At 41.3% G+C, this 26,619-nt stretch overlaps 1 protein-coding gene and 1 pseudogene across 1 annotated transcript; both read right to left on the bottom strand.

Annotated features, from left to right (window-relative positions):
- Positions 1 to 10,575: 10,575 nt before the first annotated feature.
- On the bottom strand, positions 10,576 to 13,851 carry LOC140220244 (replication protein A 70 kDa DNA-binding subunit B-like; annotated as a pseudogene).
- An 8,110-nt stretch (positions 13,852 to 21,961) lies between these two features.
- Positions 21,962 to 25,400, bottom strand: LOC117833504 (small ribosomal subunit protein uS7). Its single transcript, XM_034713023.2, has 4 exons — positions 25,226 to 25,400; positions 23,781 to 24,052; positions 22,672 to 22,875; positions 21,962 to 22,294 (listed from the first exon to the last, which is right to left on the bottom strand). Exons 1-4 carry the CDS (start codon positions 25,292 to 25,294, stop codon positions 22,240 to 22,242), a joined length of 600 nt encoding a protein of 199 aa, XP_034568914.1. The 5' UTR covers positions 25,295 to 25,400; the 3' UTR covers positions 21,962 to 22,239.
- Between the last annotated feature and the right edge of the window lie 1,219 nt (positions 25,401 to 26,619).

Below are 26,619 nucleotides of genomic sequence, written 5' to 3'. Positions count from 1 at the left end.
GATCAAACCCTCTGGTATTCAAGTGCAACTCAACAACTTCTTTATTTTGATATGCCATGCGACGACATCCTCTACATGGACAGGATGCAGTCTGTCCTGGAAAGGTGTCGTAAAAGGTATCTTCGATGAATTTAGCAACTCCGTTTTGCCACGCAGCATCTGTATGTGACAATTCCATCCAACTACGATCCTCATGATCACGTGCCATAGTGCAAAAAACCCAACTAATAATTTAAGCACAGGTTTGTACTACTATACAACTCCTGAATGACCTGCATAAAATATAGGTTCCTCCATCAGTATTATTAATATCAACAAGTATTATAAAAACTAAATGAATATATATACTAATTGAATAACTCGAGTTTATTAGCATGCACTTTAATTACGATAGGTCTGGATCAATTTTATATATACCTTGCATTGAGAGGATGGAATCGGACAATGCCCGTGTCGTCCCGCGCGTCAAGAGATCGTAGAGGACTAACAAGGGGACCCTTCCTTGGCACTCGGCAACTCGCGCACTAGCTAGAGATCGGAAGATGACGTACGATAGGTGGTGACCGCGCGACGAAGGGGAGGAGTCATGCGAAGAAGGAGGGGAGGCGATGAGATCATGGAGGACTAACAAGGGGACTCTTCCTTGGCACTCGGCAACTCACGCACTAGGGAAGACGATGGCAGGCGGCGGTCGTGCGGCAGCATCACGCGAAGAGAAGGGGAGGAGTCGTGTGAAGAAGGAGGGGAGGCGATGCTAGGACATAGACCAGGATTAGGCCTCTCAGCTCATGAAAGAAAGGCCTCCCATATGTGTGGGCCAAAATAAAGGCCCACCAATATAACCAAGCTGGCGGCACCCACAAACTCATCTATTGCAACCATGCGTTCCCCTATATTGCAACCATGTGTTCCCCTATATTGCAACGACTATATATTATTGCAATAGCACCTTCTGTATAGCAACGGTTTCAGTATTTGTTGCTATAACCAAGATTTCTTTTGCAACAATACCATTTTCATTGCTATATCTAATACTATTGCAACGATTCATATTAGCATTGCAATGTCTAAGACTCATTTGCAACATTGTATATTTTCGTTGCAATAACCAAAATTTCTTTTGCAACCACACTATTTTTGTTGTAATAACCAAGATATCTTTTGCAACAACACCGAGTTCGTTGCTATATCTAAGACTCTTTTGCAACGCACAATAGTACTTATCGCAACATGTTATAATCGTTGCAATATGGACAACTAATTTCCACCACTATAAAATAGCGTGGCAATACGTCGCCGTTACAACCAACAAATATTCGTTGTGATATAGCGTACCTATTGCAACGACTAAGTTGTCGCAACACTACACAAATGGTGGCAATATGACACCCCTATTGCAACCAAAATGGACTATTGTCGTAATAACCCCTATGTATTGCAACGAAAGTCGCCTGTTGCAAAAAAAATTGGTCGCATTAGTGAAAAACCTTGTAGTGTTAGCAGTACCATCAGAGAACAGATGGAGGAAGGTTCATTTGAAGAGAGGATACGTTGTGCGTAATGATAGTGGGGAGTCTGCTAGTAGGGCAATCCAATCCATGTCCTTCACTGGGCCTTATGTTCCAAACAACCTAGAGAGTTACTCCAAGAAAATTGGTCCCTCATGCCTCTCATAGGAAGGATATGGCAAGGAGGAGATGAACTCTGCAGGGAGCATGATGAGTTTGATTCACAAAAGAAACAATGAAGCAAACCAAGGTACTACATTGCATCTTAGAACACAGTTCCATTACTTTGCCGACATTTCATTATCTATTGAGCCATCATATGATACAAGTACAACATTTAGTAATGTTAAATGCCAATTGACAGAGTTTGAAGGAGGACCTACACAAGGGAGCACAAGGGAAGGGGTTAAAAGGTACATTATCCAACAGAATCTATTAAAGAACATCCCATGGGAATAATTATTTTATGAAATTTTTAATAAATAGTAACATTCGAAACTTATGCACCATGGTTATATATTTAATTTTACATGCACGATTGGGTCTTCATTCCGTGCCTGGCAATTTCTATGCCATCAAGATATACATAGCTTTCACTTATATATATTTTAGCCATGTTTCAGTATAATAAGTTGCTCTAAAGAGGTATGTGTTATGTGAGGGTAGTAGTTGCTTACGTAGGCTATTTGGATTGCAGGGGACAATTAGAACTGTCACACCCGATTTTAAGGACAAAATCAAGTGCATTCAATACATGTACACCAGGATCAAGTTACACACATGTATGACATAAGTGAATAACAAAGACAGTGCTAAAGAGAACAAAGAGAGTATTAAATATTATTACATGACCGAAAGTCTCCATAAAACACAAGCCTAATTTATTACGCAACGGACTCCGAAGACGACGACGACACCACAGGCAGCTGACTGAAGAACCGTACGCCTAGAACTCCTCAAAGTCGTCAATGTATTCCACCAGATTATCTTGGTCTGAACAGCGGTTTTGTAAGGGTGAGTACACTTATGGTTGGTACTCAACAAGTCATGGGGAATAGTGTAGTATAAGGCAAATCAAGGTATGGCTAAGGCTTAATCAGCATCGGCTTTTAATTAGGTTGGTCAAATTTTATTAGCAATTAACTAAGTGTAAGTTTATACCATCCGAAATTAAACAAGAGCATAAATAAAGCAAACAACATATGCATGAATGAAGTAACAACAATTTAAGTCCATCTTTCAATAGTATTATCATGTGAGGGTCAGACCGCTCTTAACCGTGAGCACGGCTGATCGATCAGTTTTACACTCTGCAGAGGTCGCACATCTTTACCCACAAGTCGCGTAAAAGTTCAAAAGAACTTTGGACCCAACCATGCGGTGTTTGCAAGGCACCATACCACACTTCCAAGGTGTGATTGCATAGGGACACTACAAGGCCTTTACAAAGATTCGCTAGTAAGTGGTAACCTGCTAAGGTTTCAGGCCGAAGCAGAGCATAACAGTCCCCTAGTGAGTACAGTGTCTTAGCAAAGCCCACTTCTCAAGAGAGCGAGTGCTATACCCTATCAACGCCTCCCCTCTTGCCCTTTCGGTAAGGTTACCCCAGACTAAAGTTTCTAATTATTTAGCCAAGACCAGAGCCATTTAGCCTTGTGGTAGCACTGTTTTCCTGGGTGGTCACTCCATGTTCCAATTAAACATTTATGATCTTGTATTAATGAAAGGTATAACAGAAGTAAAGCAAGATTAATCATTGAATTCAGTTAAACCACCGTATCCCAAGTAAGCATTAAGCATGAGCTACCCAACATAAAAGTAAACCCGGATGATCAAGGCAAAGGTAAATAAAATCTAGGCGAACCTTAATTGGGACCCATCAAGATTACAACTATTATGTGCATAGCAATGTTGTATTGAACATGAAAGTAAAGGTGAATAGGACTTAAATGAGTGATCAAGGACACGACTTGCCTTCTTGTCCTTGCTCTTGCCGTTCATACTCCTCGAAAGCTTGATCTTCAAATCCCTCGAACTGTTGAACGTCTACACGCGTCACACGAGCACATAAAAGCAAACAAAGGCATAAAGTAATAAAACAGTACACCAATCATAATAAATAGAGAAAACAAGCTTGAAATATTAATCTACGCTTTAAAAAGAACATGTGGATATAAAGAACGTGAAAAACGGAGTTAAGATGCAAAATATATGACTAAAACAAGTTTCAGGGCTTTTCTGCTAGAAAAACAAAACTTCCAGGGCTAAACTGCAAAAAACCAAAGACTTTTACGTAATTACACGTATAAACCAAAGGTTTAACGTGCAAAAACACAAAACAGGATAGCGGGTTGATTTTATAAAAAGTAAGGGGCTGAAACAAAAGAAAACAAGACCAAAACGCAATTACTTTTGAACTAGATTGGACCGTGGGTTGATTTGCGAAAAAGGTGAGGGCTTAAATCCAAAATGGTTAGCGGCGCGGCTCAAAAAATAGGGATGGCTCGGTGAGGCTTGATCTGAGTCGTCAGATCGGCAGCGGGCGGCGGAGATTGGCGGCTCGGCTTGGCTTGAGCCCTGCGGAAGGCTCGGCTCAGCCCGCGGCTTGGAGCCGGAGGAGACGGATCTGGAGCGTCGGATCCGAAACTGATGGCGGAGGCGCGTGACACTAGCATCAGCGTTGGCGAGCAGCAGCGGAACTTGCTCAAAATCGAGCTCCCGACCGTGGTTTCACGCACGAAGAACACCAAAAGCACGAGAAGGCCAAGGCGATCCCGTTTTAGCAGTTCACGGTGACCGAGACTCACCATGAGGCGGTGCTTGGCGTCGGCGAGCTGGCGCAGCACTGGAGCTCGGGTCGGCGGCACTGCTAGGGTTTGGTGGCACTGCGGCTCGATGGTTGAGGTCGGGAGGACGACTTATATAGGGTGGAGGCGGCCCGCCCTCAACTCGGATGCGGACAGTGCGTGTCGAGTAGAAGGAAAGCTTGGGCGCGGAAGAAAGGAAAGGGGTGGCGGCGTAGGAAAGGAAGGTGCGAAGGAGGAAGAAAGGAAGCGAGGGAAGGAACTGGCCGACGAGCCCCGTGCGGCAGAGAGAGGAAGGGAGGCCAAGCCAGCACTGGGCCGAAGGCGAGCGTGCAGCTGGGCCGGCACGGTGCGGAGGAGATTGGGCTGAAGCGCGCCTACGAAGGAAAAAGGTGGAGCGGGGGACCTGGGCCGGTGCGAGTTGGGCCGAGAGAAGCGAACTGGGCCGAGGAGCTGGTGGCGTTGGGCTGCAGAGAGTTGGAGCTGGTGTAACACCCAGTGTTAATGACAACTTAAGTATGACATTAAGAAGCTAATGGTGAAATTTGGATTGAAGGAAGTTGATTTGAGCCAAAGTCAAATTTGAGCCGAATTTGACCAAATCTGCAAATTGGAGTTGCAAATTTAGACAAATTTGATAAAAATATGGAATTGAGTCTAGAGAGTGTTTAGAACTCAAAGGAATGAATCTTGAAGTCGAAATCAAGTCATTAACCTCTCAGAAATACAATCGAAGATCGAATCGATGAAGTTACTATGCATCGTCCGAAAACGCACAACTCTGAAAATAATATTGAGTACGCAACTTTGGAGCAAATTTCTGGAGAATTTTCCTAGTAAGTGAGCAGATGTTTTTGTACATTAGTGAAATATGGACTATGGAGAAGGAAAATGAAATATTGTTGGCTAGACAAAGTGGAAGGTTCAAATTTAAAGTGAAGCCCAAAATCAGCAAATAAGCAAATTTCAGCCTTCTCGCCGACATAATCCTAAGTCTGAAAAACAGCATTGATTAGCAATGTTTGGAGTAAATTTCAGAAAAATCTAGTGTAAAAGTTATATGGGTTCTTTTGCAAAATGGAATATTTGTTAGTTGTAGAACAAGGATAGGCAAGGTTCAAACTGCATAGAACAAGTTTGACTAACAAAAATTGAGCTCGAAGAGGGGTAAATGGCCCTTATCACACCTGATGAAACTGAATCGAAGGGATTCAGTTACAGATTAGTTTTGCTCGAACTTTGGGCTGAAAAATCTTGGTCTTAGAGTGATCATTTCGGTTGGAGGCCAATCTATCAAAAAAAGTACTTGGATTACTCTACAAGTTTGCTTAAAAGAGTTTTATGAGTTGAGATGGAAAATTTAGAGTAATTGAGGCCTGAACATGTTGGTTGGGAGGAGATAAAGGAGAGAAGACAGAGCAGAGAAACAGGGGAGGAGCCATGCCGCCGCCGGCACTTCTACATGCCGGCCAGCACAACGACCACATCCGCGCCACGCTTGCCTGCAGCTCCCGAGGTGGCCTTCATGCATGCGGTGAAAACTCGTATTTCTACCGCTCCCACGCTTATCATTTCACCGCCCGCCATTTTACTGCCGTGCGAGCAGAAGCTCGGGTGAGCAACGCTGCCGCTGGCTAACGCCCTCGCTCCACCACTCCTCTTCGTGAATCCGCCCGCCAGAAGCTCCACTAGTGCCACCACGACGCCCCACGTCCATCCATTTTCCGATTCCCCGCCGGTGAGCCCACACCCACCGCATCTCCTGTCCGCCCGCCGCCACCACTGCTCCTCCAGTGAGCTCTCCATGCCACCCCTCCTCCGCTCTTGTGTTCGGGTCTAGAGGCTTATCTAGGTCGCATAGAGGCCATAGGGTGCGCCGACGGCCGTTCTTGTGCCGCCGCCGGGCCTTGCACTGGTCGGCCGAGGCCATGGCCGCCGCCGCCCGTGGAGGGCACGGCTTAGGCCGCCTCCGAGGGGGCCGCCGCCTCCCGTAGGTGCGCCTAGGCCTGGGGTTGCTCCCTGGCCCGGTCCCGTCACCGATGAGCCGCCGGCCAGCGAGCTGCCTGGCCTACCCGCCGGCGCCCTGCCTCTGGCGCTGGGCAGGGGAAGGCCTGACTATGGGGGCCCGCACGTCAGTGGCTGGGTTAGGGGCGGGCCGGGTGAGAAAAGGGTTTTGCGGGGGAGTGGATAATGTTGAGAGTTTTCAGTTTGCGAATAAATGGCTGAAATGCGTATATAATTGTTTAATTTACCAAAATTCGTAGAAGCACCCAAAAATAGTGAAATAAATTCTTCTAGGTTTGTTTTAATCTCCTTTATACATTAAAATTGTTAAAACTTAATTGTTTATAGAAAAAAATTGGGTATTTATTTAGTGCCTATTATTAAAGGGATTAAATAAATACTTAATAATTCCAAAATACATAAAATATGAACTAATGCTTTTCTAATTACAAATTAACCATAATCTATAGTAATTAGGAGTTTAAGATTAGAAAATAGTTATGATGCTTTTCAAAAATAAAAGAAAAGGCTTACGTTTTTAAATAAAAAGATAAAGATTAAGTATTTATTTAATGCTTTTCCTTAAAATATTTAAGTAAATGCTTAAAGCTTTATAAATAAATAAAATTCTGAATAATGTTTTGATTAATTCCAAAAAATGTTAATCTATAGTTTTGTGTTTTCTTTTACATTAGAAAGTAATTCAAATGGTTTTCAAAAATAAAAAGAAAAGCCTAAGATGGGATAAATAAAGGAAGTTTAAATCATTGGTTAAACGTTATGAGTAGGGTTTTGTTGGATTGCAACTTTATGATGAACTTAAGTTGTCTAAGTCATTGTTGGCTTGCAACTTTATCATGAAGGAAGTTGTATAGTCTTGTGCTTAAAAGTTGCATCTCTGACTCATGCATGCACTTTATCGTAGGCACTGAAGCTCCAGAAGCGGAATTTCTGGAAATTTCTGAAGAACCTCCGGAGTTTGAGGAGATTTTCGAGTTGGTCCCTTGTGAAGCAGGATCGTCTGAAGACGCTAACTTTTTTTGTGGATCAAGGCAAGCCCCGGTGCATTTAAGCCTATCTACTTTTGGAGTTATTATTTCATGTTTCCAACTATTGGTTATTTTCTTTATGAATGCATTAAGTCTAGGAGTTGATTGAAAACTTACTTTTATGCATAATCCAACCTTGCTATTAAGGACGTCTTTGCCACCTATTCCAAATAATTAGTAAGTATCCCATGCTTAGCAAAGCATAGTCACGCTACCTTTATCCTTTCTGAGTACCTATGGTACTCAGCAACCTAAAGTAACATTGTCATACATATGCATATCAAGGAAATGACCCAATTTGGAAGGTAGTGGACGGAAGCTTGGATGGAATCAAGAAAGGAGTCTTGAGTTCCATAGTTCCGTCTACTCAGTTAATTTGATTAAGGACTGATCGTTGTTTTAACCAGTGATCAAGTGATATTACCTGGTTACTTACTGCCATATAGGAACCAGCAAGCCCGGTAGGTTAGTTGGCTCTCTGATCGGAAATATTTCGTACCTGTGCTTGGCGTGTAGTGGAAGGGCAGGGGCGTAGCCTGAAACTCACATTGGAGATCAGGCCAGACATGGGGTCCCATGTGGGGGTGTGTCCCTAGGTTCGAGTAGTCATATTTTTGATTGTTGGGTACAGCTAATTGGAAGGTCGTTATGTGCAACCCGGACAGTTGTACATAGCTGGTGGTCGGGTATCTCCTGCAGGATGTAAAACGGTCCGGATCACCGCAATTCTCGGATATGAATGCACTTGATCATTTCTTGAGCATCGTAGTGTAACGAAGAGAAGGGAACCGTTTGCTTTGAATAAATATGTTGTATGACTTAGTTCCATGTGGTTGCTAAAATATTTTTCGTCATCTAGACTCGTCAGGTAACGAACTCAAAATGAAGTAAAAGATAAAACTAAGGTTTCACTTATAGTAAGCTCTTTCTACAAAATGTGAGTCAGCCAATACACCATAAAGCTATCATACAGTATACATGAAGTATTTATATTGGTTAGACGGGTCAGACTTGCTGAGTACTTTGTACTCAGGGGATCCTTTGTTGTTGTTTTTAGAAACCCAGCAGGGACCCACCAAGGAGGAAGCTCTGAAGAACTAGGGTATCTTATGAGTCTCATGATACCCCAGAATAAACTTAGATGTTTAATTACTTGCCCCGGACTTTTTTATATTTTAAACTCTTAGTAATGGTTTAACTTGCACTATTAAGTTTCTTTCAATCTATGGTTTGTAATAAATCGTACCTCTGTTATGTATGTAAAATGTAATATTTGTTGATGCTATCCCATCGTGGAAGCGATCCTGATGTATGGCTATGGAACACACCGTGAAGGTTTTCAAGGAGTTCTGTGAACAGAACCCTTGACGGACTACCGGACTTACACTGTTTTAAGTGCATTTTGGATAATTGTTGTTCTGACAGCAATTAGACGCACTTAAGCCAGTTTAAGTTGGAAGGTTCCGCCACAGCTGGGCTAAAACAAAAAGGAGAAGAAGGAAGAATGCAGCCCAAGGAGAGAAAGAAAAGAAGAAAAGGAAGGATTTTGAAATGGAAAATGAATTTGAGATTTAAATTTGATTCAAACACAAGCAACCAAAAAAAATTATGCACCAGCATGAATGCACAATAAACTCCTATGGTGAATTAATTTAGTTTGAGAAAATGCAAATTTAAATGCCTAGAAATTTAAATGAACCTTAATTGAGAAATTTTTAGTGAATTGGAATTCTTTTAAATTTTGGGTGTTACAAGAACTTTTTCGAAATGATTTCTGGACAAGCACTGATGCAGGATAAGCTGGGGTGGCCAAGGAAAAAGATATTGACAGCACTGATGCAGGACAAGCTGGGATGGCCAAGGAAAATGATATTGACAGCACTGGTGTCAATGAGAATGCCATGGGAGACGAGATAGGGTCATCAGGGGAGCTCTAGAAGCATATGATGTGGCGTTATAAATTCATGTACTCTATTTCATCTCGTCTAGCCTGGTAGTGAATTAAGAGGGGCATTGTCTGTTAATCATGGAGGCACATTTCGATGAACTATATATATCTTGAGCCATGATGTATTTAGAACTGTGTGTTTTATTGTGTGAACCTAACTGCAAGGAATGGGAACCTTGTTTATTAAATCCCATGTAATTGGATCCTATTGTTGTCCTTCTATTTTGATACCAGAATGTTAAGATTGGTGCATGCTAGACATAACTCTATCGCAGGTAGCTTCAAGTAGCTGATTCCTATAATATTATTATAGGTTGGTACAAAATTTAAAGGCAATTTTATATAGAAATCATATGAAATAGTGGTACCACTTACGGTTTCAGTATGGAAGAAAGTTGATGAGACTGGTAATAATGCAGCTCTAGGAAGTAGAAACATTACAAAAGATGAGGTGTTTTTAGCAGAAGATAATAAAATACTTACTCAAACTTACTTTGCACATAAAGTGGGAATTAATTACTGATAAACCAATACAACAATTACAGAATGGCCCTGGGAACTGTTTGCCTATGACTGGCTTTGTACCTAGGTGACAACAAATGGCCAATCCAACCAACAGACAATGGCCCTACTACAAGCATTGTACTAAAGTAGATTCATACATAACTAATGCCACAACCTAAACATTTAGTTGATAGAATGGACTTCTGGGTACAAATAATTCAGTTCCATGACACAATTGACAAGGCAGAATGCCAGCCATGGACCATTTATTTAATGAAAAGCACAGTTGGAGTAGATAATAGTTGGCAGCAGCGAAGATTACAGAGGCGCCGCTAGCTTCACTCTTCACTGCAGCTTGAAAGTACTGATGGTCATTAGGTTGTTCATGCATTAATTCCCTAACAGCATTAAAAACTTAAATCACCTTGCCTTCTCTTTCTTCGAAGAAATCAATTCCTTGCGAGCAGATCTTGCACGCTTGCCCAATACATTCTGAATGGTAAAGATCAAATTAGAATGCTCCTAAACCTGAATCTTTATTTTCAAAGCCTAACATTGAGGTGGCAGGGGTTGCATACCCATGTTCCTCATGACCACCAACAGAAACCTCTTTCCCCTTTGTTGATGAATTTTTTGCAGGAGTGGAGGTATGACTGTCATGAGGTGGAGTGCTTTCTTCTCTAGGATTAATGGGATTCTCACTTAAGTTGGGAGAGCCATCCCTTGGTTCTTTATAAGTAGTACTTGAATGTCCAGCACTAGCCGTGGCGGGCAGTATCCTTCTTAGGATTATCCTGGAGAGCGACATTAGCACCACCCTTCTGTATCTTTGGAGGCATAAATACCCTCCTAGATTGAAAACACAGCTGTCCAGTCCTAATGTTTATTCACTAATTACTGCCTGAAAAACATAGCTGCGACCAACAAGAGCACAAAGGGCTCCAGGCAGTAAGATTTGATTGGACGAACTTTCTTCCACAAGTTTAGCGGCAGTCTGCCGCACAACTTGCTCAGCTACGCTCCGAACATATATTTTTGCACGGCTAGTGGCATCCTCAATCACTATATTTTGCTTGTAGCTATGCACATAAAGGAAAACACATTGAGAAAATAACATTTATCACAAATGAAACGGCTAGCTGGAGGCAGCACCAAGAGAAATAAATAATTTTACCTGGGAACGACCACCGGCTCCGTTTTATTACAGTTGGTACATTCAAAACCTTGGAGGGTTGGCTTTAAACCCTTTTTGCATATACTGCAGCCTTTATATCACCAACCATTTGTGACATCAATTTCCTTTATAAGTTGCGTGGCATGTAAAGCGTACATCCTAATGCAGGGTATGGAAGGCAGAGTAGTTATTAAGCTGCAAGGCACTGTGTTTAAATCTATACAAAGGGAGCAGGAAATACATTACTGTCATGGGGATTTAAGGACAAAAGCTCGGAAACAGTCTTTCTATTAGCATTTTCCTCATCGACACCACCTGCTGCAGCATCAGCATCCCCTGGTAGGAGTAGAACTTCAGAGCCTCTTCCTTGTAGACTGTGATCGAGGAAATACATGAAGGCAACAAAAGATTCAAACAAACCTGTACATGGTATTTTCTCAAAGAAAAAGAAAGGAAGTAGACAGGATATCAATATATACCTAGCACGGAAGGCATTAACCTCAGGAATGTCAATGTTCATATACCATTTTGTTGCAGCATTTCTCTGGCAGTTGGGTGCGCCTAATGTTTTTTTAAAAAATAGATGAATAGATCAGAACTATAGGCTCAATTTAGACCTCAGAGCAATGGCTATGCTAGCACATTTCAAATTAGTACCCACCTTGGTATAGCCTTACTTGCATCCCAGCAAAAATGATCACAACTGGCTCATCGTTCCCTATAGTTTCTATAAGCACCTCGTCCTCAAAAGATGTTGCATACTCACCCCATAAACCCCATAAAGTTACTGATAAAACCTTGTCACTGAAAAATCACGAGCACAACTTATTGTAATAATCTATTTGCAAAAATAACCATGAAAAAATAGTAGAAACCAAGACCTTAAGTAACGTAGCTCCACTTCCCGCCTTACAGATGGGCCATTCAAACTGCTAGAACGCACAACTGGGTGTACGTACTGTAAGCTGCCAATGATATCTGTTGGAAAGTTAAATTGTTAATTATATTATTTTATTATATACTACCATATGGCTTCACTGATTAAACATTCAAGTTGCACAAGCTACTTTGCAAAATGAGGATGGTGCATACCTACTAAACCTTGTCCATGCCTTGCTCTACTATGATCGAGATCATCAAAGTCCACAAAACTAAAAATGTAGCGGGGAAGACTAGCGGACACCTCAGCATGTATTTCTTCAATAATGGTCCACGGCGTGAAAAAGGTAGTATATGTACTAGGTATAGCTTTGAATTTTCTTTCTTGCTTACTGACTTGGAGATTTCTTACACAATAGAAATGTCCCTCCACTATAGACTTTGAAAATTTTTTAAGGGCTTTATCACCAATGGAAGCCATAATTCCTTGGCCCTGCATAATAACGATGGGAGTAAAGACGACAAGGCCTGCTGCATCTAGAAAACAAAATAGATGTGTGTTGGTGCGAAATCTGGCCGACAAGTAAATATTTGTAATCTTGTTGTGCGTTAGATCGGATATGTCCTAGCACACAATGACACAAGATGTATACTAGTTTGGGCAACGTGCCCTACATCCAGTCGGAGTCGGTCGGTCGACTTTATTCCTGAGCCTAGGTGCTCAAAATTTGCAATGGGGGTACAAACGAGAGGAGAATGAGAGGGGATGCCTGAGTCCTGGCCTTGTTCTCGTCTCAGTGGAAGAGAGTGGCAGGAGCTCAAACGAGCGCTAAGTGTGTGAGAGCGTAAGAGTGTGAGAAGGTGTGTATGTACATCTGAGGGCCTCTGCCCTAGAAGCGGGGGGTCCATCCCCTTTTATAGTACAAGGGGACGGTCCTTACAGGTCGGGGGAGGATAAGAGAGTGGGTGTACGGGCGCTGCCTGGTCGAATCCAACATCGGTGGATATGGTATGGCTCCCGTCCTTGGTCCCTATTCTCCTCGTCAGGCCACTACGCCATAGCGGGTAGGTTTACGACGCCACTGCGCAGACATGTGTGGGGCGTGGTGTGGTACAGCTCCGCGTACGGCCGGCTGACCCAGGCACCGCCGCATTATCCGCCCCACCTACTCCCTGGGCCCACTCCAGGCGAGCATCCACGGTCGGGGAGATCAATGTTAGTGGCACGACGAGTACCTAGTCGGGAGCACTCAGTCGGGAGCACTCGGTTGGGAGTACCTAGAAGGGAGCACTCGGTCGGGAGTACCCAGTCGGGAGTACCTAGAAGGGAGCACTCAGTTGGGCTGTGGCCTCCATCCCCAGGCAGCTCCCCTCTAGTCAGGGTGTCGACCAGGCCTCCTGGTTGGAGGGGCCGGTCGGCAGCCGGATCGTAGTCTCGGCCTGGTTGCGCGTAGCTAGGCCGGCCCAGGTGTATGTTTGTTGTTATGCCCTTTATTGGGCTAAGTGTCGTGGGAAAGTAGTCCTATTGGGGACCCCAGGTCTATGGACCTATCAATGTGTTATGTGATGTACCTCTTCATCAACAAGGACAAGTTCCATGGAGGCAAAATCTCTCCCCTTAGAAGTCCCAAATACCTGCCACATCCTAGCTACTCTAACCTTGACACGCCAATTATGCTTGGCTAGGTTAATCTGTGATAATAAGCTGTACTCCATCTGCAATCTGTTTCACCACGGAAGTAATGAATGACAAAGAAAATTTAAGTACACCTAAACTTAGCCGAGCATATGGCAACATAAGATTTCTAATCAAAATAACTCTATAATGCATGCAACATTCAGATAGGCATAAAACATGTACAGAAAGATGATTGGAGAGATGCATGGAGTTGAAAATTACCACAGGGGCTGTAGAATATCCTTGTAGACAATGTTTAGGGTGGCACAATAACCTTGATCTGTATCATCATCAATTAAAACTTTAAGCCCATTTCTAGATGTTATGCGTGATATAGCAACATAGAGTTGTCCATGACTAAAAACTGGGTGTGGCAGGTGTAGACCAACATTCCTCAAAGTTTGTCCTTGGCTCTTATTTATGGTCATTGCATAGGCGAATTGAAAATTGTCGCCTACTAAGAACGAAAGCCATTTAGTACTTGATACGTGCAAGGCAATCCAAGGAAGGACTTTATCACCAATGTGTGATCCAGTTATTATTTGAGCCTCCAAAATCCGATCACCTAATTGTGTCATGATAAGACGTGTACCATTGCAAAGACCATCACTTTGATTCAGGTTGCGTAAAAGCATCACAGGTGAACCAATCTTGACCACAAGTTTATGAGGAGAAGGAATTCGACTAGATAAAGAAAATCCAAATTACCATGTTCCTTTGAGGACTCAACCAAGGTATCTGAACTAAGATATACCTTTCATGAACTGGGATTAAGGAAAGGACATGGCTATTAATTTCATCAATTGTGCCATTTTTTGGAGCAATGATAGCCCTTTCCCTCAAATAGGTTGGATCAGAGTATGATGTCTCTAAGCTTGGGTAAGTAGATCTTATTATATCATCAATGGCTGAATCTAACCTTGAAATTAAGATGACATGTGGTATCTCAACAAACTCAGAGTCCCCATCATCACTATGGGAAGCACCTTTTGCAGTGCCATCTCCAATACTCAGCACCCATTCATTAAATTCTTTCACCTATTCAGTAGGTAAACCACTATCTGCCATGGCAAGCACATGTTTATTGTAAGCCTTAGGACCTTAACATGCTTCCAGATGTACGAGTTAGTTATGGATGTGTCTATCGTGTCTAATCTACTCCCACCCTCAACCACAGGTAATACTTGGTGAAGCTCTCCACCAAGCAACATAGTTTTCCCACCAAAAACCTTGTGAAAACTGGAAGAGTCTACTACACCAAGAATGTCATGCATACTACGGTCCAATGATTCAAAACAATAGTGGTGAGTCATTGGGGCCTCATCCCAGATTATCAGAGAGCAGTGCATTATTAAATCAGCAGGGAATGACCCCCTTTTTATTTCACAAACTGATGACTCATCAACTATAGGAATTTTAAATCGTGAGTGTGCAGTACGCCCTCCAAGGAGTAGGAGTGCAGCAACCCCGGAAGAGGCTACTGCAAGAACAATATGTTTCTCAGACCGTAGGTGCGAAATAATTGCATTCCAAAGAAATGTTTTCCCAGTGCCACCATAGCCATATACAAAAAAGCATTGGCCAGCCTTTTCATAAACAGATTGTATGACAAGATCATATATATGTTTCTATTCAGAATTTAACTGGTTCACAAGGTTATCATGCACAAGAAGAACTTTTGCGGAATCATAAGCCAATTCCTCAGCTAGCAGCCTATTTTTCACCTTGTTAAAAAGATTAAGATTAGACTTTGGTAAACCATAGTCAGTCATTGACGCACCATTCTTACTGAATAAATTATCAAGCTCTACCAAGACATGGTTTTTAGATGTTGCTCAGGGACTCTATAGGACGGCACTTGTACCATCCTCTGAATTTTATGGTGTATATCGTTAGTGAAATATGTATAGAACTCAGTAAACAGAGAGGCTACATCACAAATAGAGCAAAAAAGAATTATAGCAACAAGGAGCTGGCGCATCTGAGCAACTGATCCCCAGACAGATGCTTTCCTCAGAGCCTCATGCCACTCATTGTCATATCCAAGAAGGCCAAGTGTCTGACAAGCATCTTTAAACGTTGGGTGCAAAACACCACCAATAGTTCGAAGATCCTCATAGGATGTCGCACCCTTGACAACATTTAAGAGCATACACGGGTGCTCACCACAGCTAGGATTTAGATAGATTGCCCTCCCGATTTTTTTTTGAACCCTTTTGGGGATGCCAAGCTCTATTCTTATTGTTCCAAACCCACTTGGTTGGAAATTCTATATATGTCAACTCTCTGGCAGCTGGGAACATCCTATTTGCACAGAACCACTCAGTCAATGTTGTTTGTGTGGAATGAGGATCATCTACAATATCAACCAATGGTCGATTAGCTAGGTACACAAGGCTGTTCATTGAAGGCAGGTGTACAGCTAACCTTTCCACCGCCGGTGTCCTATAGTGTATATCAAATTCAAACATGCGCCAGACAGCCTCGTGTGAAGATAAATAACGGCAATCAATGTACTCCCGAACCTCATCAACTTCATCTGCCTTCTGAGCATCTACAGGTTCAGTACGACTGACATCACTACCATTAGGAATGGATGTGAATCGCTCCTAGGGATGTCAGTATCGAAGCTCTCAATCACAGCTCTAGCATGATCTAGGCCCTTTGTAATATACTTAAAAAAATATTTGATTAGATGGGTTTTGCTACACCATTCCACATTTATATGGGCTCTAAATCTCTTTAACAAAGCCAAGTTATAAGGAATAACCCATCTGCTATCAAGTTTAACCCCATATCGCTTGACAGAATGACCAGACTCAGAACACCTATACTGCACAAAGCCATCCTCACCAATGGCCGTGTTTTGTTGGTAAGCTTTAGGGAACAAATTTCGAGCACTTATTATCCTTCATACATGGACATTTTTCGTTAAGCTCCCCACAAGGACCATGCACCATGAATTCATCTACAAGACTGTAACCCAAAGGATCTGAAACTCTATCTAGTATCTCCGCACTAATTATGGAGTCAATAAACGAAGGGTGTGGGTCTTTGGTATTACCTTCAAGCCAAACCAAAATAAATGTGAGGCAGGCCACGCTTCTGGAACTCAACAATGTAGAGTATTGAAATAGGGCAAAAATCAATATTAAGCACGTACAGTACCTGTAGGCATGATATATGTGTGAATAATGCAATAACATGATGAAAGAATTGTATATAAGTTAATTTGGACGTGCGCTTTCTACCATGCATTAGTAGACTTCCTTTTCTAATAGTATATGCGCACATATAAGACAAGTTAACTAATACAAATGGAGATGTAGGGTAAGGCAAATGGCATGTATACAAGAGATGGTATAGTAAAAAAAGATATGAAACTGTTTTCTTGCAGCATGCATCATCGAGAGGGGGGGCAGGTTTGGCAACACGCATTTACATGTATGGACCCACTTTTGGCATGTATGTTGTTAACTTTTATCATGGATGCTCTCCACACACGAAAGAAGAGCAGCAAAGCTGGCAAACTACAGTGACCTACTTCCTACATGCATGCTGCTAGCTGGCCTCATAATTCATGCATGCATCCTCTGGGGTGGGCATCTATTTGTTACATGAACGCTCACTTCCAAACTTGACCAAGCATAGCAAAGGTGCAAACAATAAAAAAAATGCTAGTATCCCATGGTTGGTTGGAATCCTCTAAAGAAGTGTAAGTTCAAGAAAATCATTGAAAAACAGCCATAATCAATATTAGCCAATCATACATACCTACTTTTGCCTTCCCAAAATAGGTACCTTTCTTCAGCAAAGAAATAAGCTCTTCAACATTTAGTTTGAAAACTCGACTAACTATGTCAGGTCTAGCATTAGGTTTCTATCCTAGAATAATCTTGCATCAGCTATTTCTTGCCACTTCGTATTACATGTGAAATTGACGAACAGATCTGCAGGTCCATAGAACCTACAAATCACCATTGCATCCTGATAGTTGTGTACCATATATCTTTTACTCCCAGTAAAGCTCGTAGGCAATATAACTTTCCTACCAACATTGTTTCCATCAAAATCACCCTTGTGTAGTGCATCGTGGATACCTTTGTAAATCTCAGACCTTGTGTAGTGCATCGTGGATACCTTTGTAAATCTCAGACCTTAAGTTCTTGTTGTTTTTTTATGATGAATCTAAGCCTATTTTCCTCCACTGACGCAAACACGTCAACTATGTACTGCTAGAATAATCGGTCACCACATATCAATGTAATTGCCTCGGACCTACGTTGTTGTAACCGGAAAGCATAATACTCAAGTGTGGTAACCTTATTCCTAGCTCCAACCCGCAAGAACCCTGACTGGCTATACTTGATCCCTAGTTTGAAGCCTTCCTCACCATAGAGAAAAAGAATTGGGTACTGCAAAGCCATATAATTGGAATGAAGGTTGCTAATTCTTCTAAGACCACCACCCCTATCTTGAATTATTTTATCAGGGGTTCTATTCTCTTCTGAAATCACCAACTATTAAAGCAGCTATCTCGGACCCTGTTGGAGCACTATACCGTGGTGCAGCCTTGGACCTATCATGCAATAGCCTAAGGCACAAAGGCTGGCAATAGCTCTGAGCCAACAGGTCCCTAGCTGCCCTAAATGATTTTACCAGTTCGTTTGTTTCATCAAACATCCGCACTAAACCCTCAACGTTTACTCTACCAACTTCACTACCACTATCACAATCCCGATCTCTATCAAAAATTGATATTCGATTTTCAACCTCATTTTCAGTATCAAAAATATAAAGTTGTGCATATGCCGATGGCTTACCCTCGTCTTGTAGCAAAGATCCAATTCGATGATGGACCTGACCATTAATTTTAAATACGTATGGTCTGGGACCCTTGTTTATATTCATGTCAATTTTAGCACCCAATGATGTGAAAGCAAACATGGAATTGTATGATCGTATGGATTTCAGAAAGTACTTAGATAAAATATCACTGTCTAGTATCAACAACCCAGCTAAAAGTGGAGGAGGATCTCTTAGAAGAGGTAACTGGACCTTACCTCCTCTACAACAAAGATGAAAACAAACACGCTCCTCTTCACGTGAATATGACCTCTTCACACGTTCCTGGTACCAAAACTGTGCTCCACAGTATTGGCACTCGTGGGCAGGTGGTCCGTAGTACGATGTCTCGTCAGGAATGGCTACAAGGTACAAAATAAATTAACCATCAGAAGGGGAAGAAAACTTTTTTTGTTTTGGAAGAGCATTGCCATGCGTCATCCAACAACCTTGACGCGTGATACTTAAAGGGTATAGCAGTTCTTTTATTATTCTTCTGTGTGTATGCAACCTACTTATGTATTACACCTTCAGACATAATTTTGTCCATAAATGAATAGAGATATATTAAAACACTACACACATTCTCATTTCGTCGATTGGAATACAACATGCTATGGGCATTGCCGTCTAGATCTTGCTAGCTAGCACAATTCCGTAAACAAGTAGGGGTATGCATAAATTGCTTTAATATTTTTTGCAATATACACACATAAAATTACAAAATACCTGCTTTCTTTGTTCTTGTTCTGGACTTCAGGGGTCCTGCGACTCCTCTATCATCCCGCTCGTAGAATTTGTAAACCCACCTACAACAATATTAGCAAATTTAGCCACCCAGCCTACAGGCTTTACATGTACCAATCTCTGAATAGTTTTAGGATTGGACTACTCTCTTTTAAAATTGTATACATATATAAATATTACATTCTTGCTTTTCTTTTATTATAGATCTCCGACGCCCCTGCCGCTCACGTATGGTCCCTCCAGTAGATGGTGCAACACCAACTGCAATAATAATAGCAAATCAGTCACATATAAATATCTAGTAAGTTTAGAATGCGACTACAAGAGAGGAAGTGTAATCAAAGAAACCTAGCTCCGAGGCTAGTTCCCTTTCCGTAACCTCTTCCTTGTATTGCTAGCAGGCGTACCCTCCATGAAACACCAGTGCACCTATATAGAGAGCATAAACTTATGGTTGTGATCCATCAACATAAAGCCTATACCATGCATTGGTGGTTTTTTCTAAGTAATATTATTTATTTGATGCTCTGCATATAGAACAAACTGATGCAAATGGAGAGGCAAAAGAAGCCACGGACATGTATCCGGGAGATGGGTATAGCAAGATCACTGCAAAATAGTTTTGTTGCATGTATAGGCAAGGACCTTCTTTTTGCATCAATGGGCAAAAAGGAAAGCAGGTTCAACAATATGCATGTAAGGCAAGGACCTACTTTTTTTATGCATGCTGCTAGCTTTTGTCATACATGCTCTCCACACAAAAAGCCTAAAGGGAAGAAAATAAACTGATGCAAATAGTGTCCCCGTGCATGCACGCAATAACTCCTGATCAAGAGATCCCTAGCCACCCTAAATCATTTTACCAATGTATTTGTTTTATCAAACACCTCACTAGGCCCTCAATTTGAACCTCATTTATTCCTTACTATATCGTCTATATGTTTGTTTGAATATATATATATATAGAATATATATAGCAATGAAAACAATCCAAGAAGAATACATAAATTCAGTAATTGAAAGGGAAGATAGAAAATACAAACAATAAACTGATCACGATATGTGAGGCATCAAAGGAAAAAAATGAACAAAAAATAGAAAGATCAAGAATCCAAACGTTATTAAGAACCTACCACATGCAGCCTGACTACAAAGCATTGCCATTCAATCCACTATTTTTCTATATATATACCATATCTTATCAAATATTGTTGTTATAATAGTAATGTTTATATTAAAGATTTGAGTGTTCTAGGTGGGTCTTATTGTTCTAGTGGAACTCCCGATTATCAACTATCCCAGGATGTGTCCTACGCAGGCAATACCCGAATCACACAACGAAGGAAGAGGGGGAGCTGGTGGTGGAATGAAACGAAGGGAGTACCATGCTTATATAGGCAGGAGACACAACGCAGAACCTACAATGGGTAGGAACACGCCAACTAAAAATAGATAGGGAGCAAAGAATCAAAATTAATGTGAAGTGACTCTACATTGCAGGAAGGGACATATGCAGGAACACACCAAGAAACAAATAAGGCAAACGAATCAAACTTAATGTGAAGTGACTCGGCATTGCAACAATATGCACGTGCTATATCGGAAGCAACATAACAAATAAGAAATAGAGTAGAAAATAGTGTGAAGTGACTCAGCTATGCATTATATATGATCTGCCATCTCTACTGAACAAAGTGGGTAGCTCAATGTGCATAGCAATGATGATGGATGTATGTCACAGGAAGGGTAGTACGAAAACTACAGCATGAAGGGTCAATATCACTTGTTACTTGGGCACATCTCTGTACGAGGATGAGCATTAGTCGCAGCAAAATTGGCATGCGTAGATCGAAGCCTTTCAAATCATATCGGACGGGGCATATGGAATAGGCTATTGTGGAAAACGGCGCGGCCTTATACGCAAACAAATCAGTCACAGCAAAATTGGCATGCGCAGATTGAAGCTTTTCAAATCATATCGGACGGGGCAGAGCGAATAGGCTATCATGACTATGCTAGCAGGCCGCGAAAACGGCACGGTCTTATACTTTAGATACAAGGTCTAGGCCCCTGCTGGGTTGGACCCTAGGCCGATGCACTTATCGCCCATGCCCAGAGCCGGTCCTGAGGTGAGCGAGAGAGGGCGAATTGAAGGTAGGATATATGACAAATCAAAAATCAAATCAGAGTGAGCTGGATGACAGTGGATTGGGCGGTGGTGGCACATAGGGCGTGCGGGCCGGAAGAGAAACTTTCAGCTACTTGGACGGTGTGCTTGTCCGCTTCCATGGCATGACCAACCGGTATTGGAGGAGCCTAAGGAGGAATGGTGCAATGATAGGACATACGAGAAAGGAAACTTATACGGCACCTCTTTTCTTATGGTACTCTTTCTAAAAAAACAAGTCTCATTAGGATTATTTTAAGTCAAACTTTTCAAAATTTCACCAAAATTATATAAAAAAACTATATATATATATATATTTATAGTATAAAATAAATATCATTAAATTTATCATGAGATATATTTTTATAATATACCTATTTGATGTGATGTAACATTGATGCTTTTATCTATCAAACTCAAGAAAGTTTGACTTCAAACAAATTTAAATGACTTATATTTTTTTTAGTGAACGAGGAGCAAGCGAAATAACAAATCATCAGCCATTCCGTTCCCATTTCACAAATAAACCAAACCATAAACCGAATCACTAGAAGGTGCATCACCAAGTAGGCCATGCTCCAGCACCGACTAGAACATTTCACATTTGACCCCGAGAGTCCGAGACCATTTCCCAAAGTTTTGGACACTGAAAGATAAGATAGTGGACCCGTTTACTGCCATTATAATCACAAGTCTCAGACACCGCATAGAGATGGAGCTGGCAGCATGTCAAACGATTACAGCTGTGGCAAAACTTCAATACATACTGCGGCTAACACAACCAGGAAGAAGGGAAAGGTAGTTTTGACTTTTAGGGAACATAGAGCTACAGAGCTCCAACACCAAGCTAAGTACGCAAATAAACAGGGCAGATAGATAAGTAGGCATCCTTCACCCCAAAACTTCACTTTTCCTGCTTTGCATGAGAATGCTCAACGGTTGGCCTTGGCGACACGCTCTACCTCGTCCTTCTTCTTGATCGCATAGCTGCAAGCAAAGAATGAAAAAGAAAGCATATGAGATGCACAGCATGCAATTGTGGGAGAAGTTTAATTAAATAGTGGGGCAACTCAATAAACATGGCTGTCTGATGCAACAAAAACAACACTGGCACTAAGCAGAAGCATTGTCACAAAACAGAGCACACATTATATTCAAGGTGACAGGAGTTGGGGGTCCAGCATCTCAGAAAGAATTCACCCATTGTACATGGAAAAATATCAAGCATATAATGTAACATTTTCCAGAACTAAGGCAGGCTGATGGGTATGGATCTTTTTCCTCCTTCGGCAAATTACAGGTCAAGTTTTCTAAACTATTTGTAATCAGAAGAATACTGGTATAACACAGAGAATAAAACATACCTGTTAGAAGAACCTTTAGCTGCATTGATAAGCTCGTCCGCAAGGCACTCGGCAATGGTCTTGATGTTTCTGAAAGCACTTTCCCTAGCACCAGTGGTAAGCAGGTAGATTGCCTGGTTCACACGCCTCAAAGGAGAGATATCAACTGCCTGCCTTCTAACAACACCAGCAGATCCAATACGTGTCGCATCTTCTCTTGGCCCACTAAATGAGACATACAACATTTTAACCCATTTAGAGACAATAAAGCATGAAAGACATAGGTTCATATTAGCAAACAAAAGTACCAACAAGGTGTATAATTGTAATTTATCAATTAGGTCCCGTTTGGATCATTGGAATTGAATTCCATTCTAATAATCATAATTTAGATACAAATTAATTAAGCTAATATAATTGTATGTGGAATATATTTGTATATTATTGTTGGCGATATGGGAGAGGTACTTATGTGCTGCATTTCTATATAGGGAAGCGAGTTCAAGAGCGTGCTATAAGAATTGAATTCCATTCTAATAATCATAATCTATAGAATCAATTTCCATCTCCCACCCCATGAATTTAAGATAGGCTTATATGTAAACTTTGGAAAGTTGTGGAATGCCATGTTCCAAGATAAATTAGCCTACTCTATTAAGTAGATTCCAATTCCTTCAAATGAAGGGATCCAAATGGGGCCTTAAGGTAGATCAGGTAACCAAGAAAAGTACACATTAGTTAGATTTTATAGCAGGTTAAATAAATAATAGCTACAAATACCTAAAGAAAGAAGGATAACAAGGAAATCAGACAATGTTCCTGAGTTTCAAAAACCAATGAAAGCCTACAATTTGGAAATTACCGCACCAGTTATTTTCCATAACTTACAATCCTGTAACATTGAACTGCGTACTCATCATCTCAAATTTCTAACTGATTACCAGGGTTAGAAAATAACATACAGGGATCAAGATATTTACAACTATAACAAGGGATAGCATGGTTAGTAATGCATATTAAACACTAATACTATCAAGTACGAACATATCATCAAACCAAAGGGTTGATTCTACCAGGAATCAGGAGTTGTCATCGTAAAATGAGGATATTTCAGTTACAACAGTAGTCACCTGTTTATGATGGCATCTACGATAATTTGGATAGGGTTGGCATCAGTCAGCAGGTGAATAATCTCCATAGCATGCTTCACAATGCGAACAGCCATGACCTTCTTGCCGTTGTTGCGGCCGTGCATCATCAGAGAGTTTGTCAGCCTCTCAACAATTGGGCACTGAGACTTGCGGAACCTCTTAGCAGAATACCTTCCAGCAGTGTGAGGAAGATATATGGCATGCTTTGTAGGATTGACGGCAAGGTAGTCAGCCAGGGAAATGTCATTGACCTGCATAAAAGAAGTTCCACAAGATCTGCTTAGAAAATCATAAAACGATACTATAGGCCTAGCAAGTCACAAGGAGAATTGTAAAGTAGAGCTTGAGGGGGGAAACAAGTACTCCCTCCGTCCCAAATTACTATTCGTTTTGGCTTTTCTAGGTGCATAACTTTTGCTACGTATCTAGACATAATATATATCGAGGTGCATAGCAAAAGCTATGTATCTACAAAAGCCAAAACGAATTGCAATTTGAGACAGAGGGAGTACTAGAAAAGAAGAAACAGTGTTGCATATTGACCCTGGCACACTCATAGGAAAATTATATAAAGATCATATTTGCAATGTTCAGCACAAACTATACTAAGAACAAGTTCCAAATGAAACCAGCGCAATGTTTTTAGACTACCAGGACACCAAATCACCAACATCGTGCAGTAAATCCTATCTTTTCAAAAGCTTAATAACTATCGTTAAATACACAGTAGTAATAAGGCATTTAATGTAGACTTCTAGACCAGTTTAGTGTTGGAAACAAACAGTTGAAGACATACAGCAGTTTAACTTCGACTGGTTGTAAACACAAATAGAAATCTAACTTTCTACCCAAGTCAAACACTAGTTTAGCTTGCACAGATCGTCTTAGTATCAACACAGGTGCATACCAATCTGATACATGCTCATGATCCCAAACAAGTCTCCAAATAAAGAATTCCCAAAACACGCATTAAACATCCTGACAAGAAAAACCCATTTAAAGATGAAGCCTTAACTTATTCAGTGAGAATACCAGACCTATTTCAAGACAACCACAAAACCAAAAACGGCAATCAATATTCCCAATACTAAATATAATAGTCCCACCACTCGTCAAGCTACATAACAAGCGGAAACGCAAATCTGAGGAAACTCGGATTCCACCACCGAACCTACGGAAAACCGATATGTCCACCATGAAATCAAATCGTCAACGCAAAACCGATATGTCCACCATGAAATCATATCGTCAATTACAGTCATGACGTGCAAACAGAACCTAGGCAAACCACCCTCTAATCCGCCAGATCTAGCAAATCAGATCACTTGGAAGCCCAATTACCAAGACCTACGCCGCCTCAGCATGCAATATAGATACACCGACGAGATGAAGGTGGGGGAGGAGGGGAGGAGAAGAGGGACCACCTGGACGTCCTCGAAGGACCAGCGGCCGAAGAGCTTGACCTCCTGGGTGGGCGCCTCAACTTCCGCCATTTTCGCCGCAGGCGAGATCAAGGAGTGCGAGAGGAAGCGGAGCGAGAAGAGCACGGGAGGGAGAAGGAGGCGCGAGTGACGGCGGCGGGGAAGAGTAAACCCTAGGCAGGCTCGCGAGGTTTATCTTAAGGAGCTCGCAAGGAGCTTTGAGATTCGGAGGATGCTGACGAGGCCGAGGCCCGAGGCGCAGATAGCTTGCGGGAATGGGCCGAGTCGACACGGCGGGCATAGCGGAAGCGAGATTGAACGATAAAGCCCAAATGATCCATTAAACCTAAACGTGCAGTACCATACCAGCGTTTCTCTTTATTTATTTTTTTTACCGCTCAGTTGCAGCATGCAGGTAGCCAGTGAGTGCCTTCGACTTTTTTATGGTCTACATAGCCCATAAGAGTGTTAGTAATTTGCTATTATTAGTGGAATTACACGTGCGGCACACACGTGATATAAAAAAGAATTGCATACAAAATATTTATATAGCATCATATTTGCATCCTTTCACTTAAACCATTACAAGACTTATCAGGATATAAGACCTGGTTCCAGCTATTTATTGGATGTTTACTGTATCATTGAAAATTATAAGATATAACAATTCAAAATAAAACTCTACCTCTAGCGGAATCAATAAACAAGAATTTATATTTTAAAACATCTAGTAAACAATAATTTTATATCTTTAGCAAAGATGTACATGCAGTGAGAACATATTTTCAAAAAACTTTATAGCAAGAATTTTATATTTAGAAACTACAGTATCAAAAACTTAATCCATACCATTTTGCAGGTATCTTTTTTAAACTTAACTTATGATTTATATAAATCCTCAAATGTGGCACACATGATTTCAAAAATCTATTAAGCAAGAATTCTTACCAAACATCATAAGAATACAACAATACAAATTTGGTATCTATGTAAACACAAGATTCAAATAGCAAAAAAGTTTAAATGCACACATACACATATCCAAACTTTGACACAATTACTCTTTCCTTGTCATTCACACAGTCAAGTCACAGCAAGAGGTTCCACACTTCTAAATCCTAACCACTGTGTCCTAAAATAGACTACAGATGCGAAGATGCCTATGATCCATAGAATATTGAGTCCTTAACTCGAATAAAGCTAAAAAAATTTGCACTTTCTGATAGCTACTGCCTGGTGCTTTGTCCGCCACCTTTTCCATCAATCCATCAATATCATAAATGTTCCTTGAAAATGCAGATGACAAAGTATATCACAAAGTAATTAGGAAACAAAATATTACTTGGTCGAAAAACTTTTATTTTCCTATTTGAAGCATCTCTCTTCATCTACTCCTA

This window comes from Setaria viridis, chromosome 8 (genome assembly GCF_005286985.2).
Source record: "Setaria viridis chromosome 8, Setaria_viridis_v4.0, whole genome shotgun sequence".
Classification (NCBI taxonomy): Eukaryota; Viridiplantae; Streptophyta; class Magnoliopsida; order Poales; family Poaceae; genus Setaria; species Setaria viridis.
This window is presented reverse-complemented; position numbering and strand designations above follow the sequence as displayed.